The 22,385-nt window shown below is 40.4% G+C and overlaps 1 protein-coding gene across 21 annotated transcripts in view; it reads left to right on the top strand.

The window, feature by feature from the left end:
* LOC122559424 (calcium voltage-gated channel subunit alpha1 C) overlaps positions 1-22,385 on the top strand; it is a 1,175,809-nt gene that overhangs the window by 584,230 nt on the left and 569,194 nt on the right. For all 21 annotated transcript variants that reach the window (XR_015760447.1, XM_087997307.1, XM_087997306.1 and 18 more), the window contains one exon: positions 14,204-14,294. Coding sequence is in view for 20 of the 21 variants with exons in the window: in XM_087997307.1 (XP_087853433.1) it covers positions 14,204-14,294 (91 nt within the window). In the remaining variant the exon portion in view is untranslated. The remainder of the gene's footprint in view (positions 1-14,203; positions 14,295-22,385) is intronic.

Below are 22,385 nucleotides of genomic sequence, written 5' to 3'. Positions count from 1 at the left end.
ATTTATTCTTAGCCAGGTTTATCACCAAGCCTGCATCCCGAAGTCAATTGAATAATTCTGATAAATGCTGCATATGTTCCTTTTACGTGTGACTAAAGATCACCAGGCAGTCTATATAAACCACAAAATTGGGTAATCCAGAAATTATTTTATTGGTTTATTTGAAATGTGGGTGGCACATTTTTCATACTAAATGGCGTAAGTTTAAATTGGTATAGTCCATTCGTTGTTATAAAAACCGAAATTGTCTTTGCTGTTTCAGATAAAGGTACCTGCCAGTATCCTCTGAGTAAGTGCAACTTAGAAATATAAGTTTCTTGTCCCATCTTCTCCAAACAGTCTTCCAAACGTGGAATTGGATATGAATCAGACTTTGTAACTGCATTGAATTTCCGATTGTCTACACATAACTATTGGGTACCATTTGGTTTTGGCACCATTACTATGTGTGTCACTGCAACTCACTTCGACTATGTTGTCTTGGAGCATGCATTCAATCTCTTTTTGAACCAGTGCCAACTTTAAAGGGTTAGGTCTATAAGAACGTTGCATAATTGGAACAGCATTTCCTATATCTACATCATGCATAATTAGAGACATGGAGTCATAGAGATGTACAGCATGGAAACAGACCGCTTGGTCCAACTTGTCCGTGCCGACCAGATATCCCAACCCAATCTCGTCCCACCTGTCAGCACCAGGCCCATATCCCTACAACCCTTCCTATTCCTATACCTATCCAGATGCCCATTTAAATGTTGCAATTGTACTAGCCTCCACCACTTCTTCTGATAGATCATTCCATACACGTACCACCCTCTGCATGAAAAAGTTGCCCTTTAGGTCTCTTTTATATCTTTCCCCTCTCACCCTAAACCTATAAACTCATTCTGGAGTCCTCCACTCCAGGGAAGAGACTTTGTCTATTTATCCTATTCATGCCCCTCATGATTTTATAATCTTCTATAAGGTCACCCCTCAGCCTCCGACACTCCAGGGAAAACAGCCCCAGCCTATTCAACCTCTCCCTATAGCTCAAATCCTCCGACCCTGGCAACATCCTTGTAAATCTTTTCTGAACCATTTCAAGTTTTACAACATCCTTCTGATAGGAAGGAAACCAGAATTGCACGCAATATTCCAAAAGTGACCTGACCAATGTCCTGTACAGCCACAACATGACCTCCCAATTCCTGTACTCAATACTCTGATCAATAAAGGAAAGCATACCAAAAGCCTTCTTCACTATCCAATCTACCTGTGACTCCACTTTCAAAGAGCTATGAACCTGCACTCCAAGGTCTCTTTGTTCAGCAACACTCCTTAGGACCTTACTATTAAGTATAAGTCCTGCTAAGATTTGCTTTCCCAAAATGCAGTGCCTCACATTTATCTACATTAAACTCCATCTGCCACTTCTCTGATCAAGTTTCTGTAGTAATCTGAGGTAACCTTCTTCGATGTCCATTACACCTCCAATTTTTGTGTCATCTGCTAACTATACCTCTTGTGCTGATATCCCAGTCATTGATAAAATCACGAAAAGTAATGGACCCAGCACCGAGCCTTGTAGCATTCCACTAATAACAGGCCTCCAGTCTGAAAAACAACCCTCCAACACCACCCTCTGTCTTCTACCTTCAAGCAAGTTCTATATCCAAATGGCTAGTCTCCCTGTACTCCAGGAGATCTAACTTTGCTAACCAGTCTCCCATGGGGATTATTGCCAAATATCTCCCTATGTTATAGTAATAACTCTTTCTGGTCATTTTGATTTTCCTCCGGAAGGAAACTCAATAATTTATCCCAATTTTTGACAACTTTCTCATTGTTCAATTTAATTTGAGGAATGTCCAATTTATAATTCTTTGAACTTGATTCTTCACTTTGCCTTTCTTTTATTGGTAGATTTGGGAAGCGTCTTTAGCAATGCTAAGAGCCATTTCCCTCACTTTTAATTTAACCAACCACAAGTAACCAAAATTAAACAAATTTTCTCACCTATGTTTTACTTAAATATCTAGGACACTAATCACCAAATTTGCTGGGACTTTTCATACCCAACATCTGTTCAAATCTATCCAAATTTGTCCAAATCTTGGATAACGAGCCCCCAGACTGTTGCGACATGGAAGGTCAAACCCCTCTGTTAATTAAACCAAACACCCCGAGAAGCTTGCCTGTCTCGTAACCTGTTAAAATATGAGTGACAGAGAACTCCCAAATTCCACTATTTAAAGAAAAAATATCAGTTTATTTTTCGAAGTCTAATAATGAACATCAAACAAAAAAACTATTCACAACTCCAAGCCCCCCTTTCTCTTAACTACTTATTATGTGACTGCCGCAATTCTATAAAGATAAGGCACTTACTAAAATTATTTTAGCTTAATCTCAAAACTACACTGTCTTTGCCTTTTCTGCTGTCTTCAGTTTTCCTGCTGTTGATCTCCCTGGATCGTCGTCTTTCTTTTCACTAAGAATAAGCTTTACAAGAAATGGTACCTTTGATAGAGAGTGCTTTTTTTTCTGATTTCTTTAAGAGCACAGTGTTTGATGGGCAATTAGTAATTTCTCCCTCTATGCCAGTTGCTCTCTGACCAGTTTTCAAAAAGTCAGCATTCTTATACTCCTAACATAGAATTGTCTCATTGATTTAGTGTTGGCAAGCCAATAAATTCATACGCGATTGGGTTTTAGTATCGTGGGGCATAATTTAAATGGATTGGTTAAATTTAATTGGTCAAACCAGTAACCAAAACTCAGGTATCCATTTCACAGCCAAGTGTTACGTATTTTCAATTTTCCAGTACACACTGTGACTGCCATCCAGTCTTCCACACAGGTGCCTGCAAATTCCCAGTTCATCCCAGTTCAAAACAGCACTCCCTCTCTCTTAAAGGTACAGTACATGCCTTCAACATCATAACAAATGCACGAATGGGTATTAAAGATGCTGGTTTTCTAATTACCTGACATGTATGACATGTCTGGTGAAATTCAACCACATCCTTATGCAGTCCAGGCCAGTAAAAATGTTTTTATATTTTAGCTTGAGTATTTCTTACTCCTAAATGACCTCCTACTGTAATTCGTGTGCTACCTATAACACCCCTTTTGTATAACCCACTGGCAATACAACTTGATAAACTTCTGCCTATTTCTCATCTGCCTGAATGTGTGATGGTCTCCATTTCCTCATAAAGGCATCATTTTTAAGATAGTAACATTCAGGAATACACTCAGAGTCTACTTCTGTGTATGTTTTTTGGTACAATTGTTTTAGTTTTTCATCCTTCTGTTATAACTCAGTTAATTTCTCTGAGCTAAAAGTATCCAGTTTGTCCTCCAACTGTTCTTAGTTTTGTCTGAACCATTTGATCACACATGATCTCTGATAATTCTACTTCAACTTCCTTATCTGTATTCTTTGATTTTTCTTTCTGTTTCAATTGGTGACTTTCTAACCTTGTTATCACAGTCAGGAAAAATCCCAGTTGCCTGATTCTCTACTGGCTTTACAACCATAGTAGGCAACATGCCCACATGTGGTCCAGCTATATCATTACCAAGGACAAATTGTATTCCTGAAACCAAGAGTTTCTCCAGTACTCCTACCACCACTGGACACTCCAATCTCACTCTGCATAAGGGAGCACTTCTCGTCTCGCCATGAATTCCACGTACTCGCACTTCTGGCAATAACCCTTCTGAGTTACATAGCTTCTCGTCCATCAACATCAATGATTGACATGATCCCGTATCTCATAGTACTGTAACTACCTTACTTGCTGCTCCTGGCATATATGAGTAAACCTTAGCCTTGCAAGTAAATGGTTTGAGAAAATCTGGCACTTCCTTCTCAACCAACCTTTGACCAGGTTTACATTCTGGTGCAGCTTTTTAGCCTCCACTCTGCTTTCCTTTACCACTTTATCAAAATTCACTGGCTTATCCTGTTTTCCTTCTTCCACCTTTCCACTGCTTTTTCTAACCCACCAACACTGTGACTTCATGTGGCCAACTTTATTGCAGTGAAAAAACCTCTGCCTTTTAACTTCTATTTCCACTTCTTGGGTTCTCTTTTACCCTGTGGTAAGCTATCTTTGTTATCTTCAATGAGATTTATTTTTCCCTTACCATCTAAGGATTTATTTTTCCCCAATTTCTATCCCTCCACAGATTGAAATTGATGTTGGAAGCCAAACCTTGATTTATGAACAACTCAATCATCCGCCATTTCAGCTGCTAATCTTGCCATTTTAACTCTGCTCTTCCACATGAGTACTCACTACCTCAGGAAGTGAATTTTTGAACTCCTCCAAAATAATTGTCTCTCTTAGATGTTTGACCTATTTTTAATGCCCTTATCTGCCTATCAGAGTTACTTTGTTTTATCCTTTCAAACTCAATGTATATTTGACCAGAGTCCCTCCTTAGATTCCTGAAATGTTGTCTGCAGGTTTCTGGCACAAGCTCCTATTGCAGATAAGATGTCTTTCTCCTCCACCTCATACTCCTCAGATACCTCCTCTGATAGTGATGCAAATATTTCACTAGCTCTACCTGCGAAATTTGTTTGGATCAACAAAACGGAATCACTCAAAATATTTTAAGAACGTAGCTAAGACTCTAACTTCTTTTTATTTTAAAGACAGATGTGAAGTGGATTTTCTAGGCGTGATGCAGCTGGTCACTGACCACTTCATTTGTTTGGCCACTTCCTCGAATGAAATGAAAAAGGCTTCTACGTCCTTCTCATCAAATTTAGGCAATGCTCAGATATATTTAAACAGATCCCCACTAGGCCTTTCGCTCGATGGGGTTGTTTATTATCCTTATCTTCCTCACTAAACCTACCTTCGACCTTCATCTCCATCCCTTTACGTCAACTTTCTAAAGTGCTGAAAAATGTGTTGCTGGAAAAGCGCAGCAGGTCAGGCAGCATCCAAGGAGCAGGAGAATCGACGTTTCGGGCATAAGCCCTTCTTCAGGAATCCTTTTGGGCTTATGCCCGAAACGTCAATTCTCCTGCTCCTTGGATGCTGCCTGACCTGCTGCGCTTTTCCAGCAAAAGATTTTTCAGCTCTGATCTCCAGCATCTGCAGTCCTCACTTTCTCCTAACTTTCTAAAGTGCCAAACTCTCTTTCTTTCTCTCTTTCCTCCCTCTGTTTTTCCCTTTCTTCTGCTAGGGCCTTTCTCTCCTTTTCTTTGTGTTCTGCCGAAGTGATTCTTTCATTTTCATTTTTCTCTGCTAAGATGATTCTTTCTTTTTCTCTTTCCTCTGCTTTTAACCGTAATTCAAACAGTTTCAGTCCCTTTTCATGTTCAAGTTGCTTCATCTGCAATTGAATTCTAGCCATTTCCAAAAATTCTGATGGCATTTCCAGCAAATTTAAATGCTGAGTTGTTGCTGTAATTACCTCTTTTTCAAACAGACGAAGGCAATCCCAACTCCAGCTTGTCTGCCAATTCCAATAGCTTTGCCTTATTTACCTTCTGTAAAACCCCCAAGTCACTTCTTCCACTCTCAGACAACTGTCAGTGACTGAAAGAGCCATTACTACACCGACCACTGTTTAAACCAATTGAATTCAACACCCGGAACAAAAGGCACTAACACCTACCACTCGCCACCTTTGAATCCAACAACCATAAACTCAAAGTGGAATTATAGAATCAATCCAAGGCAAGCCCCCCAATCTGGTGTAGACCAGATGAGAACCTCTCAAAATATTTGAAGAACATAGCTCAGATCCTAACATTTTATTTTAAAGACAGATGTGAAATGGATTTTCCAGGTGTGATGCAGCTGCTCAAATCACTAAACTTTAAGCAAAATAGAATTTATTTAAACACTACTGCTGAAACATGAACAAAAGAAAACGGAATTTAGAATAACTTATCTATTTGAAAACTTAATCGACCTGATACAGTAACTATTACTAATTAACAGTACCAATTTAGTAACATTCAATAAACCCACCCCTTGTCAAAAAGATAAAGTCAAACACAGATTCTTACAGGCAGGAGGGAACAAAACCCAAAGAGATTTCAGAAGAAAGTCAGACGAGTTCTTTATTGTAGCTTGCAACTCTCCTGGACTCTCATACCTTGTGACTGCTACAGCTAAAACAAACTGGAAAATAAAACCTGAACTGGAATAACAGGCCACTCCCTTTCCATTATTAAACTAGCCTCCTTGACCCCTCTGCATTCACGACCTCCTTCAAAAAAAAGGACAAAACAACCTCCTTAAAGTGACAGCATCGTCACACTCTTCACTACGTTCTGGGCAATAAGGAATGGGCAATATGTCAGCCAGTGACACCAGCATCCTGAGAACGCATAGTAAATAAATAAAAACTCTCTTTGCAAGGTATGGGTATTTCCCTTAAGATTAAAAAAACAAGTTCCACGAATTTCTGACAAACCTTGCAGCCTCATTAGTTAGCTTGCTGGGTTACAAAACAATCTAACGTGATCAAAATTCTATTAGTGGTGCAGAAAAATCTATTAATTCTAAAGCAAGATCTCAAACAAATTTAAAATAAAACACCATGGATACAAAAATACTTACAAATTAATTAGGTTCTGGCACACAGAAAACATATGTTACTAACTCAAACTAAAAGCCCAAAATTACAATAACTGATGTTAAAAAATATATAAATTTCACAACTTAACATCTCACTGTCTCCTGATTAATTCTTTTTCATGTTAATGACTTTTGTAACTGTTTGACTGTCTTAGTTTATTAACTCAGTAGATCTCTACCAAGAGGTGATTATAGCAATGAGCATGTTATGCGTATGCTTAAAGTATGCAGTTTTGCCTCCTACTAATAATCTGTTGTTCCACATGTCCAAATGATATGTATAAGACTTCAAAATTCCATACAGAACCTAATTTCAAAATATTTATATGATACACCCATACATGAATTGCCTGCTACATACTTTGTAACAAAATTTAACAAATGTTATAAGTTTTGAAACCTTTCTACCTCAAAGCATTATCACATTAGCCTAAATTCACATTAGCTAGTGCAACAAAAGTAATCCTTACTTTTGATATGGCCAGTCTTTACTTCCAGATACTGTTTATCAGTCAGCCACAATTAAACAACATATTATTGACAGCTCCTCTCTCGAACAATATTCTGTTAGCATGTAGATATTTTCATTCGCAACTTGTTCAGAGTTTTATTACACACTTCTGGAACAGGTGGGACTTGAACCTAGGCCCAGAGGTAGTGACATTATCACTGCATCACAACATTCCTCCTAATTAAATTTCAGCACATGGCAGATTTATACTTAATGCCTGTTGCCACTTATCTAACAATCCAACATTGCCACCAATGGAGAAAATGGTTTACATTATTTTCCTCATTCTCCTGTGCATTTGTTTCCAGAATTAAAGCTCTGAGCAAGCTCCCAAATAATCTTAACAACCCCAATTAACAAGGTACATACGTTTAGTTGCCCCCAACTCCACTCTGAATGTCAGAAAAGTTGGGAAAAGATTTGGCAAACTAATGTGTTCACCACCACTGCCATTTTGTTTGTTATTCTGTCTCCATTCTCTTCATTTCAGGACAGAAATATCCAATCCTTTCTGTCAGCATTGAACACGCATATATTAATGTTGTTTATTGGTCTGGAAGGATCTGAAAAGGCTATCACTTGATTGAGTGCAATAAGCTCCAACCACTATGATGACATCATGTGGACGTAGTGGGAGATTTTGTAGGTGACCGACCTAATTCTAGGTCCTTGCAACAGTCTTTGTAGCAATGTAGAACCTATTCTTATAACCTGTAAATAGCTTCAGAGATGCAATACACCATATCTTGTTTGCAAGGCTTTTTTCATGAGACTGGAAGGAGGCTACCTTCCAACATACTAGACCACATAAGTCCGGAAAGAAACCACATTTAGATTATACGCGTTCTGAAATAACTCTGCGCACAGCCAGTTTTCCATCACCAAGTCACTCTTTATTTACCCATGCATAGTATATGACACTGACTTGGCTACCTCAGAGCAGGCTCCTAAAATGAACAGAACCCCTGACACTCCTGTTTATCCTTTTTATGTTAACCCCCACACTACCACCTAAGTCCGGTAATGCTTATTTTTTCCCCAGCACCCATGGTGTGTGTGTGCAGGTGAGAGACACAGTGAAAGACACAAAGTGCATGAATCTTTATTCAAATTCCACCATCAGGAAGATAGGAAAACACCCGGGTGGCCAGTGACAAACACTGCCCTTCACATCAAAGGGCAGTGCTGTGTGATCAAAAACAGTGAGGGTAGGGACTAAATCAAAATAGAGTTGGAGGGAGAAATAATGCACTCCACTCCCTGCAGCACCCACCTCTCCCTGAACAACTCCAGGGTGTTGGTCGACACCGCATGCTCCTTCTCCAAGGACACCCAGGCTCTAACGTAACCGCGGAAGAGGGGCAGGCAATCGGCCCTAACGACCCCCTCCACGGCCCGCTGCCTGGACCTGTTGATGGCCAGTTTGGCCAGGCCCAGGAGCAGACCCACGAGGAGGTCTTCAGACCTGCCCTCCTTCCTCCGTACCGGGTGCGCAAAGATCAGGAGCGTGGGACTGAAGTGCAGCCAAAAACAGAGGAGAAGGTTTTTAAGAAAATCAAAAAGGGGACACTCCTGTTTATTTTTTTTTCCCAAGGACACCCAGGCCCCACTCCTGTTTATTTATTTGTTTTCTTTCTTTTTTCTTACCTTTTTCTTTTTTTAACCCCACACTACCGCCTAAGTGCGGTAGTACTTAGACCCTCCTGTTTTTTTTTTCCTTTTTTTTCTGTTATCTCCTGTTTATACCTTTTTTTTCTTTTTTTTTTCTTTTTTCTTTTTTTTTATTTAAATATTAACCCCCACACTACCACCTAAGTGCGGTAGTGCTTATTTTATCCCCAGCACCCATGGTGTGTGTGTGTGTGCAGGTGGGAGACACAGTGAAAGACACAAAGTGCACCAATCTTTATTCGATTTCCACCACCAGGAAGATAGGAAAACACCCGGGTGGCCAGTGACAAACACTGCCCTTCACAGCAAGGGACAGTGCTGTGTGATCAAAACAGTGAAGGGGAGGGACCCTCCTGTTTATAACTGTCATCCAGGATTCCCTGATTGGAGCTGTTAACCTGGGAACACACACACTGCCCCACCTGGCTGACCTTGCTCCAATTACTACACTTTACACCACACATGACACAGATCTTAGAAAGAGATGACAAAGGCATCCAATCAAAAAACCTCCTAAGTAATAGCACTCCCAAGTCAGTTCCTGTGTGCATAATTACAGAATAAAGTGTCTCTGCTCTTGATAGGCCCATGCCAAAGCCTGTTTACCTGTCTTAGATTTTGAGTTCTCATCTTGGTAATCTCTAAAACCAATGAAACAGTTTTTAAAATATATCTGAAGAAAAAAACTACAAATCTGAAGAAAAGTGTGTATTGAAAATTTGCCAAAAATAATGAAAAATTCTAAATCTTATGGACTTTCTTTCCACTAGTAATACTGTCATATGACCACTATTACTGAATTTTGAATTTGAATTTGATGGTGTAAGAAATGGTTAAAACATACATCACTGAGGACCTCTGAGAAAGAAAGCCCACCGCATCTGCGCACCACCTAATTAATCTAATCATATTTTTCTGCACTTGGCCTTTATCCTTGTTTGCCATGAAATGCACATCAGATATTTCAGTTGGTTGAACAGTTGGTTTGTGTTGTAGAGTGATGCCAAAAGCACAGGTTAAATTCTTGCATTAGAGTCATAGAGATGTACAATATGAAACAGACCTTTCGATCCAACTCGTACAAGCTGACCAGATATCCTAAATTAATCTAGTCTCATTTGCCATCACTGGGCCTATATCCCTCTAAACCCTTCCTATTCATATACCCATCCAGATGCATTTCAATATTGTAATTGTACCAGCTTTCACCACTTCCTCTGGCAGCTCATTCCATACACACACCACCCTCTGCATGAAGAAGTTGCTCCTTAAGTCCCTTTTAAATCTTTCCCCTCTCGCGGTCTAGTTCTGGACTCCTTGAGGTTACTGTGAAGGGGTCTCCTTCTCAACCTCTCCCCTTATTTGAGGCATGGTGACTGTTAGGTTAAACCACCATCACCCTCTAATGAGAGGGCAGTTCTATGAAGGGTAGAATTATGATGACTTCACTTATATTGGTGTTTTATGTCCATTACTTAGGCAGAAGTTGACCAGAGCAACCATTTATTCTATGCAAGATAATTTGAAATTCAGACAAAAAATTGTACATGTTTATCATCGAACATACCAATGTGTACTCATTTAGCCAGAAACAGTCCTTCCAATCAGAAAGAGATGGGAAATAGAGATTGGTGATTGAGGTAGAGGTATGGAGTGGTGTGCTTCTTTCCCTCCACTTTTTTTTTACTATTTGTTACCTATTATCTATTTACTTATTTTGTCTTAAATATGCAAATCAATGAAACATTATCATTTGAATTATCTTAGCCTGAGAAGTCTCAGGCAAAGTTGTGACAATTGCTCAATCTACATTCAAGAAGATGTCAGTGCAAGGCCAATTACAGGGAAGGTGATAGCTTTCTTGTGCACTCTGCAATTTCTTGCATGAACAAGACACAAGCTCCAAAACACTTAATGGTGTGGATGAGGTGTGTCCATCCATGGCAAGTACATCATTTTCCAGTTTTTGTTAGTTCTGTGGAGATGAAATTTTTGACTTGCTCTGAAAATATCACAACGATATTGCGACTGTTAATTGGCACAATGAATATTGGTTTGGTGGCAAAACAACTAGTCCTGAGCATTTGAAATCGATTGTTTCACACTTCAGTATTCAACAAATGTGTTTCTCTAGTTTATGTGGAGGTGCCGGTGTTGCACTGTGTGTGTGAGAGTGTGTGTGTGCGCGCGCGCACGCTTGGTAGAGTGTGCGCGCGCGCGAGTGTGACAGAGTATACGCCTGTGATAGGGAGTGTGCATGTGTGTCTGAGAGAGTGTATGTATGAGAGAGTGTCTGTGTGAGTGTGATCGTGTTTAAGAGTGTGTGAGAAGTGTATAGTGTAGTGAAGTCACCTGTAGTTTGGTATGAACCTAAGATCCCAGTTGAGGCCATCCACATGCGTACCAAACTTGCCTATCTGCCTCTGCTCCGCAACTCTGCATTGTTGCGTATCCTGAAATGTAACTTCATTTCTAGTTACCTTGGGAATGAAAGAAGTTCTGGAATTTACATATTAATGAACCAAAAGCTGCAACCCCATTATAAATGATTAAAGACTTAACAGCAATCTAGATTTTCTCTATACATTGCATCAGTTGTATAACTCTTTGATCTTTTACTATAAATTCTGTGTCCAATGATCCTGCCCACTAGCTATCTGATGAAGGAGCAGCACTCCAAAAGCTTGTACTTTCAATTAAACCTGTTGGACTACAATCTGATGTTGTCTAGTTCTTTAGTTAGAGATTGCAAAACATCAAATTACCTCCATTACTTCTGAAGTGTTGCAGTGATCTTTGATGGTGATCAGATTTCCATTGATTTCACCTTTCCCATTCCATTCAAACCTTTTGCTGATTGCATTTAATAAACAGTGGTATCCATAAAAGTAAACCACAAATATCTTTCAAAGTAATTGAAAATGTGGTGAGGATAAATTGTACATTTGTTGTTTCATTTTCCTGTGCAAAAAGAAAGCTTAACATAAATTTTGTTGCAGAATGCCAAACATATTGCAAAGGCATAAATGTAAGGGCTATTTATGTTGACATGCTGACTGGAACTGGCCAAACAAGCACTATGAAGCAATAATTGGCGTCTTCTTGGTTGGAGAACAGTGCTTGGATTAGTTTCACCGACAGATATGTTTTACTGCTGTTCTAATACAGAGCATGACATTCACTTCCAAGTCCAACAAAGTGTGCTGTGTCATGAAGGATCTGCCTTGCAGACTTGCACCATCTTTCGTTAAGGAACTGGAGTAGATATCTCTTGTTGTCACTCTAAAGCAGAGATTTTGTCCACTTTTTTTGATCAGGAAGAATATTCTGCTGATCTGCATTCCTTCAGCTGACCACCATCCCCTTGCACCACTCTTCATTTCATTGGTCTTGCGTCTGTCTAGAATAATATAGATCACTTTTGATTTATCCATCTTTACTTATCTCACAAAAACTCTCCATACTTGGTCAGCCGACTCACCAAATGTTAATTATGGGTTCATAACTTAAATCAATGCATTCCATATCCATGTTGTACCACATGAGATCCAGGAATGTGGTCTGTTATGAACCAGGACAGACCCTCTCAAAACATTTCAAGAAGATAGCCCAAACCCTAACTTTTCTGGTTGTTTTACACTGGTGTAAAGTGGATATTCCAGGAGTGATACGGCTGGCCCAACCGCTCAGTTTTAGACAAACCAGCATTTATTTATACATGAACAAAAGGAAACAGATGTTAGAATAACATTAGTATTTGAAAACCCAGTCGACCCTATTGCAACTTAATGATGCTGTTCCAAATACTTGCAACATCCCTATAAATACCCCTTGGCATAAAAATAGGTAAAATCAAACACAGGTTCTTACAGAAGAGATGTCAGAGAGATGTAGCATTGAACCTCCTTAAACTGTAGCTGTTTCTTTGGATTCCCAGTGTAAACTGACTAGCAGCTCTGAACAGCCAGGCTGCTAAAACTAAAACAATCCAAAGAAAAGCTGAGCTGGGAGAACTAGCCAATCCACTTTCATTGTACAAGAGTTTTATTTTAGCTTGAAAGCCCTTTGCCTGAGACAGTATCTGTTAGCTATAATCAAATTGGCACTCAAACTCATACAAACCAGACACATTAGAACCCCTGCATTTATGACCCTTTTCAAAAAAAGGACAGAATAACCTTGGCAAAAGAGCAGCATTGTCACAGGTTGGATGTTGAGGAGGATTAAAGTGATTTAAACAAGTTGAGTGAGTAGGCAAATATGTGGCAGATGCATATTCTGTGGCTAAATATGAAATGGGTTCCATTGGAATTTAGAAGGATGAGATGGGATCTGATTGAAACGCATATTAAAGTTTAAAAGGGCTGGACTGATTAGATGCAGGGAGGATGTTTTGGCTTGTTGGATAATTTAGAACCGGGGTCACAGTCTCAGGATATGGGATAGCCTTTTTAGGTCTGATGTGAGGAAACATTTCTCCTCTCTAAGTTCAGTGCACATATGGAATTCTCTATCACAGCAAGTTGTGGAAGCTCAGCCACTGAATATTTTCAAGAAATAGGTAGATAATATTTTAGATTTTAAAGGCATCAAGGGGTATGGGTAGAGAGCAGGAATATGACATCAAACTCAGAGGATTAGCCAAGATAATATTGAATGATGGACCAGGCACAAAGGACCTTGTTGCTCCTTGTTTATATGTCAATGTTCAAGATTTGAAGCAGATATCATACAATATTTAAGCAATATTTAAATTGTGTTATCACTGAAAATATGGTTCATTGCTAAGATATTAAAATTTGACTGTGGCTCCCAGCAAACCTCATATTAGAAATGATAATTTTAAAATTACTGCATTTCACTGAAATTTAAAAGTCTAGTAAAGAAAATATAGGCTGAAAATGATCATAACAATGAGCAATTGCAAACAAATGTATGCCATTTACCAATTGGATATTTTAACAAAGAGGTTAACTCATTTAAAATATCATCTGAATGGATCAATTTGATTATTTCATTGTAATAATTCTGTATTTTACTGTAATAATCCTCAATATTGTAATTAAAAACCCATTGAACTCTTCAATTAGATTTCTGCTATTCATCTCACTCAATTTATGCTTGCATCATATTGTTTAGCTTGAAGACTGACAAAATGATTTTTTCCCTTCGGAACAATATGTATTTATAGAGGATAAAATTTCTCAAAATATCTGATTATTTTGTGTACTGTTAATTTTTTGGGGATCTGCAATGGGATGTTTGATGCTATTAATTCAATAAAATGATTACTCAGCATTTAATCGTTCATCAATAAATTTATTGATTTCGATATTTTTCAGATGTAGGGATACTTTTGCATTAATCTTGTTTTCTTTTTGTTTCTTGTTTTTATTCCTTTTTTACCTATTTGTTTCTGTAGTGAGCATGCCCACTAGTGAAACTGAGTCTGTGAATCATGAGAATGTGGCTGGGGCAGAATTGGAAGATTTGAACTGCTGCACAAAAGTTGGGTAAGTCTACTATTTTGGCTTCAAGTTCAGCAAGGGCCAGGAAATCCATCTCTAGCTCAATTTAACACAATAATAAGTAATTCAGTTCTGGAACAAGTTCAAAATCCTCCTTTATATTCTTGGTGGGAGTGTCAACCTGATGAATTTATAATGTAGTAGACTTTTAAAATTGTGATTCTGAATTAAAAATACACAAAATTACACAAATTCTTTGTATTAATTGATACATCATGCAACAGTTAGTTTTCTGTTCAGTTTAAATTGAATATACCTTTTATTTAATCACTACTTTTCTTCCCCTCAATATTAAAACAATTCAACAGTGACTACTGGGGAAAGGGCTGTTGAAGTTTGACTCTTGATGCCCTTAATATAAATGCAGGCCAGCCTGAGGAAATGGAATTTTTCATTACATTTTAGGCCAGTGATACTTCTCCATAAATTACTTTGATGTTTTACAAGCTCGGCAATCTATTTTATGACTGGGATAAATGTTTTAAAAGACAGTATTACTACTACTGCCCATCTTGTGAGTATGAGCACTTTGTTCACCTGAGTTTTGAAGGAGAGTTTTGAAGTATATTAGATTTCTATTGGACAATATGTAGGTTAGACCTCAGCACTGTCATCAAACATATAAAGTTAGAAATCACTCAACACCAGGTTATCGTCCAACAGGTTTAATTGGAAGCACTGGCTTTCGGAGCACCGCTCCTTCATCAGGTGGTTGTCACAAGCACCTGATGAAGGCGTGGCGCTCCGAAAGTTAGTGCTTCCAATTAAGGCTGTTGGACTGTAACCTTGTGTTTTCTGATTTGTAACTTTGTACACCCAGGTCCAACACCGGCATCTCCAAATCATCAAAAATATAACACTTTTCAGCATTGGTCACTCCCATATCTCGAGATTCAATGTTTCGGGCAAAAGCTCTTCAAATTGTTGTGTTGTCCCAGTTGAATCTGTGGTCATTGTCGTCTGTGTGTATAGATACTAAGGATAGCTGGTCGTGGTGTTTAATGGCCAATCGATGTTCATGAATGTGGGTTGTTAGTTGTCTGCCTGTTTGTCCTATATGGTGTTCCATGCAGTCTCTGCATGTACAAGGTTCCAACAATAATAGGACAAGCCAAACAGAGGACAGCCAGGGATTCCTAGAAGTAAGGCTCTCATCCACAGACTCCATCAATAAATACATTGACCTCGACCCAATGTACCGACCACTGCAATGAACAACCTGAACTAGCAACTGGAAGCAATGGGAAAGAAACCACATCAATTCCAACTGACAATGTACAGCAGCGCTTCATAGGAGGCACCACAACTCTGCGGATGTCACCTAGAAAGGGGATGAAATGTCTGAAATCCAAATTTCTAGCTCGACAAGCATACCCACAACAGCATCGAGAGTGTGTTGCTGGAAAAGCACAGCAGGTCAGGCAGCATCCGAAGAGCAGGAGAGTCGACATTTCGGCCAGAGCCCTTCATCAGGATTTTCGACACTGATCTCCAGCATCTGCAGACCTCTCTTCTCCTATACCCACAATAGCGATAACTGGCACCCGAGCTACAAATTTTTACACAAACCTTGAGGCTTGCTCAAGCTTAATTGCTGGACCTCATCAATAGGCTGCGTGACTAAAACGGCTGTGGGATCAGCAGTAGGCAATGCCTAGCTGTTAAAGTAAGGAAAATGTTCCTGACAGATTATGCCTGGTGGGAAGTCCTGCTAATCCTCACAGGCTTCAGTGTAAATGACAGATCGAATCCCGAGGACATCATCTGAACCTGATTTCCATATTTAAAGAAGATCACATAGCTGTTGGCCAGTGTATGAGTGATGGGTAAGCCCCTTTTAACTGCCCTCCCCATGCCAAACAGTTTTTAAACTTGGGCCAGTAGGCCAGGGAGGATTAGGCAAGGGAATCTGACTCTGAGATCAATATTACCAACATTAAACAATGCCAGAGAATTTTTTGACTGCTGAAAGGAAAGGTGATATTGAGCCAGCAGCTTAAATTTAGCAGTCTACAAAAAAATTGAAGTGCGACAATGGTGAAAATTACTCTCCTTATCATATAATTATTTGATGCAATTGTATCAGTGTCCTTGGTTAGCCATTTTAATTAATCAATATAAAAGTCAACAGACTTAGCTAAAATTATTTAAAGAAGATATTTGATGATGTTTATTTGATAATTGCACATGCTGTAATTTCCAGACTTCAACATAATAAAATGCCAACCTACCGCAACACAATTAAATGAAACAACTTCATCCATTTATTATATTTTGTTTCTTCTTCATCTTTTTGTTAACTCTTAAAAATCTTCAGCAAGTTAATTAAACATGATTTTCCTTTTTGAAATCCATGCTGACTCTTCTTAATCAACTCAGTTTTTTCCATGTGATCACTAATTTGATCACAAATAATTTCCCACGACTGAAATTAAACTAACTGATCCATAGCTGGTCTTATCCTGTTGAATAAAGTTGAATAAAGACTTTCTTTTAGCACCTCCCCGATTCAAGGAAAGATTATGGCCTATGTCCCTGCAATTTAGTTTCTCGCTTCCTTCAATATCTTTGGAATCATCACATTCAATCCTCATGTTTTGTTAGCTTAAAGTTCCAATAGTCACTCCAACACATTCTCTTTATTAATTTTGAAACCTTTTACTGACAGTTTTCTCCTATGTCACAGTCATCAGGGCAGCATAGACAGATAGTCAGATTCTCTGAACAGATCTATATATGAAAGGGGATTTGTTCACTGCACGATTATTGTGAAACTGCAGCAGAGTGAGGCAAAGGCTGACTGTCCTGACTACGCTATTAGAAATTTGGTTCAAATTGGAATTTGGTGCAGAGTGAGATAGTGTTGCTTTAACTAGAGTTTACTGCAAGAAATAAACTGTCAAGAGCAAGAGGTGAGTGGGAGAGGATAAAAGGCATAGACTGAGACTGGTCTTCAGTAAGACTAGCAGTGGAGTAGCGTTACAAACCATACCATGACACAAGTACTGGGAAAGAAGCTGTTTGGTGAATAGGACTGGTGAATATTTGTAGTCTTCAAAATAAAAATAAGGTCTTCAGGTTTTGTTTATTCTCCAGTGCTTTTCTTATCCCTTTTTAATAATTGCTTAAAATTTGGATTGACATGAGTCTTTTTTTATTATACTTGTTAAAAACAAGACATTATTACATTAAAGTGTAAAAAGGGTAGGGAATATTGAGTAATAAATTTATAAATTAAATCAAGTACAATACTGATGACAGGATGGATGATGTGTTGCTGCTGAAACATTTGGAAGCTGCTGGACACCAATGTGATCTAAATCGAAAACATCTGTACATATTTTTGAGGAAGTTCAGATCTGAGTTGAGGAGCTAGAGTCTTAGCAGCAGACATTGTGCCATTACAGAAAAGGGGAAAGTTACCTGAATACTTTGCTTCAGAGGGTGGCACATCCCTCAGTCTCGATGATTCTGTGATCAGGGACAGGAGAGTATGAATGCAACTGTGATAGATATGAGGACCCGAGGATTAAAACTGAGGAGCCTCAGCTCCTGCAATTACAAAGTTCTGCAGAAAGGATGAGCAAACTGACCACGGACCCTTGGCACAGGGAGCCATTCAAGTGGAGGAGCACTTTATCAGATTGTTACCTTATTCTGAAAACCTACGTATCTTATGTCCACTGGCTCCCCTTTATCAATTTTGTATCTTTAAAAAACTCCAATAAATTCATCAAACGTGATTTTTTATTCACAGCTCCATGCTGACTCTTCAGATCATTACAAACAGATCATTATCAATAAGATATCTATTTATTCCATCCTTTGTCTTAGATTCTCACATTTTCTCTATTACTGATGTAAGGCTAACAATTTCGTGATTCCCTGTTTTTCTCTCCATCTATTCTTACATGGTGGAGTAACATTTGCAGGAAACATTCCAAATTTTGGAAGTTATTCACATTGTATTGACTAGTTCTATAGCCACCTTCTTCAAAACTCTAGGATGTAAATCATCAGGACATAAGGATTTATAAACTTTGGGCACCATTAATTTCTCCTCTACAATCTTTTTACTAACACTAATTTCCTTCAAGTTCTCATTCTCCCTAATCACTTGGAATCTCTAGTTGTGGGAGCTTTCTGGTATTTTCCTCAGTGGAAATATCAGAAATTAATAATTTAGCTTATATTTTCCACTAGAAATGATTCTGACTCTGCCTATAAAGGGCCCACGTTCATTTTAGCCACATGTTTCCTTTTTACATGTCTATGGACACTTTTATAGTCCATTATATGTTTTTGCTCGATTGCATTCATATTCTAATTTCCCTATCAATCTGTTTCTTGGTTCTCCTTGGTTGTATTTAGAAACCTCCCAATATTCAGAATTACTGCTATTTCTGGCAACATTATGGGCTTTTTCTTTTTATCTTATATAGCCCTGAATTTCCTTTATCAGTCATGGTTGACTAATGGGTAATCCAAGATGGAGGACGGGAAAAATTGTGGCTGTAAGAGCTGCTCCTTTTTTGAGGTATTTTAGGTATTGGGGGTGATTTCCTTGAATGCAAAGAGCAGCAATTCCTGTTTTGTATGCTATTGCATTGTTTTGGAATTTTGGGGGAAAAAGATCAAAACAATGGCACTTTAAAAAGGAGGAAGACAGAGAAGAAACCTATGCTGCTATCTGTGGATAGCAGCTGACAAGGGAGGCGCAGTAGTAGTTTGGCGCACTGACCTTTACACCGCTGAGGCCAAACGCCAGCTCGCAGATACCTCCTCCTACCGTCCCCTTGACCATGACCCCACCCCCCACCACCAAACCATCATCTCCCAGACCGTCCATAACCTCATCACCTCAGGGGACCTCCCATCCACCGCCTCCAACCTCATAGTCCCACAACCCCGCACCGCCCGTTTCTACCTCCTGCCCAAAATCCACAAACCTGACTGCCCCGGACGACCCATCGTCTCAGCCTGCTCCTGCCCAACCGAACTCATCTCGGCATACCTCGACACGGTCCTGTCCCCATTAGTCCAAGAACTCCCCACCTACGTTCGTGACACCACCCACGCCCTCCACCTCCTCCAGGATTTCCGCTTCCCCGGTCCCCAACGCCTCATCTTCACCATGGACATCCAGTCCCTGTACACCTCCATCCCCCATCACGAAGGACTCAAAGCACTCCGCTTCTTCCTTTCCCGCCGTACCACCCAGTACCCTTCCACCGACACCCTCCTTCGACTGACCGAACTGGTCCTCACCCTGAACAACTTTTCTTTCCAATCCTCCCACTTTCTCCAAACAAAAGGAGTAGCCATGGGCACCCGCATGGGCCCCAGCTATGCCTGCCTCTTCGTAGGGTATGTGGAACAATCCATCTTCCGCAACTACACTGGCCCCACCCCCCATCTTTTTCTTCGCTACATTGATGACTGTATCGGCGCTACCTCGTGCTCCCACGAGGAGGTTGAACAGTTCATCCACTACACTAACACCTTCCACCCCGACCTCAAATTCACCTGGACAGTCTCGGACTCCTCCCTCCCCTTCCTAGACCTTTCTGTTTCTATCTCAGGCGACCGAATCAACACGGACATCTACTACAAACCTACCGACTCCCACAGCTACCTGGACTACACCTCCTCCCATCCTGCCCCCTGTAAAAACGCCATCCCATTCTCCCAATTCCTTCGTCTCCGCCGCATCTGCTCCCAGGAGGACCAGTTCAAAATACGTACAACACAGATGGCCTCCTTCTTCAAGGACCGCAATTTCCCCCCCGACGTGGTCGACGGTGCCCTCCACCGCATCTCCTCCACTTCCCGCTCCTCCGCCCTTGAGCCCCGCCCCTCCAACCGCCACCAGGACAGAACCCCACTGGTCCTCACCTACCACCCCACCAATCTCCATGTACAGCGCATCATCCGCCGTCACTTCCGCCACCTCCAAACAGACCCCAGCACCAAGGATATATTTCCCTCCCCTCCCCTATCAGCTTTCCGTAGAGACCACTCCCTCCGCGACTCCCTTGTCAGATCCACACCCCCCACCGACCCAACCACCACTCCCGGCACCTTCCCTTGCAACCGCAGGAGGTGCAACACGTGCGCCCACACCTCCCCCCTCACTTCTCTCCAAGGCCCCAAGGGAAACTTCCATATCCGCCACAGATTCACCTGCACCTCCACCCACATCATCTACTGCATCCGCTGCAGCCGGTGTGGCCTCCTCTATATTGGGGAGACAGGCCGCCTACTTGCGGAGCGATTCAGAGAGCACCTCTGGGCCACCCGGACGAACCAACCCAACCAACCTGTGGCACAGCATTTCAACTCCCCCTCCCACTCCACCGAGGATATGCAGGTCATTGGACTCATCCACCGCCAAACCACAATAACCCGACGGTCGGAGGAGGAGCGTCTTATCTTCCGACTGGGAACCCTCCAACCGCAGGGGATGAACTTGGACTTCACCAGTTTCTTCATCCCCCCTCCCCCCACCTTGTCTCAGCCGGATCCTTCCAGCCCGGCACCGCCTTCCTGACCTGCAGTCTTCTTCTTGACCTCTCCGCCTCCATCCTACTCCGACCTATCACCCTCACCTTGACCTCTTTCCACCTATCACATTTCCAACTCCCCTCCTCCAAGTCCCTCCTCCCTACCTTTTATCTTCTCCTGCTGAACACTCTCTGCTCATTCCTGAAGAAGGGTCTGTGCCCGAAACGTCGAATCTCCTGTTCCCTGGATGCTGCCTGACCTGCTGTGCTGTTCCAGCAATAAAGTTTCAACTATGCTGCTATCTGACACAGCAGTGAATTTGCACAGTTACTACCTTTGCTGTTTGAGTTCAAGTATTTCTGGACATCCGAGTGCATCTCGGAAAAATTAACAAACAGCAAAATTCATAGCTGACCTTGAGGAACCTGCGTTGGAGAGTTCACAGCACAGGAACAGAGAAGTGTACGGTTTTTAAGTGTAATCTTGCTGTAAATCTACAGTAGTGAGTAGAGTCGGTTCTTTTTTGATTATGTGTTTTACTGAGATCTGTCTCTTGATTAAAAACATAAACCATAAGTATTAGGTTAGCCTGGAGAAGTGCTTTTTTAGAGCAATAAGATGGTGCTATTTTCTGCGTCTATAGCAGAAGCCTCTGAGGTTGAGAGCTGACCTGATAGAGGTCTGTAAAATCATGAGGGAAATGGATAGGGTAAATTGACAAGGTCTTTCCCTGGGGTGGGGGTGTTCAGAACTAGCAGGAACTAGGGTGACAGGGGAAAAGTTTAAAAGGGACCTAAGTGGCAACTTTTTCACGCAGAAGGTGGTGCGTGAATGGAATGAGCTGCCAGAAAAAGTGTTGGAGGCTGGTACAGTTACAACATTTAAAAGGTTTCTGGATGGGTATATGAATAGGAAGGATTTGGAGGGATATGGGACTAGATTAGGTTAGGATATCTGGTTAACATGGATGAGTTGGGCCGAAGGGTCTGTTTCCGTGCTGCACATCTCTAATACCTTTGTAAAGGTTTTGCATCATGAAGAAATGTATAGTTACTGTAAGTAATGTAATACCTCTTTAAATAATATCAATTGCCTATGGAAAGTTGTGTCCTTTTATGTATTTTTCCTGTCCTCAATTAATTTATATTTCATGGCTTCTTGATTTCCCTTATTCAAATTTAACAGCTTTGCTTCAGAATGAATTACCTCACTCAAAAAACAAAATGTAAAATATCATATTTTTGTCACTCATCCATAAAGGTTCTTTTCGAACAAGTATGTTAATTAGCCTTTTATTTACATAATATTTGGTCTAAAATAGCACGTCCTCCAGTTGGCTCTTCAACGTATTGCTCTAGAAAAACATTCTTAATATATTCCAGAAACTTGTCCTCCACAGCTTTAGTGCTCAATTGGTTTGCCTAGTCTACAATCAGATTGAAGTTATCCATGACAACTGCATTTCCCATGCTACTTGCCTCTCTCATCTCATGATTTATACTATGCTCCACACTACCACATTGTTCAGCTTTGCTTCTCCTGTATTCTAGTCTCCCTAGCATCTTTTTGATT

Source organism: Chiloscyllium plagiosum, unplaced genomic scaffold (assembly GCF_037043375.1).
Source record: "Chiloscyllium plagiosum isolate Xiang-an unplaced genomic scaffold, Cpla_swu_hap1 HiC_scaffold_19, whole genome shotgun sequence".
NCBI classification, from domain to species: Eukaryota; Metazoa; Chordata; class Chondrichthyes; order Orectolobiformes; family Hemiscylliidae; genus Chiloscyllium; species Chiloscyllium plagiosum.
The sequence above is the reverse complement of the archived record's forward strand: the minus strand, read 5'-3'. Positions and strand labels throughout refer to the sequence as shown.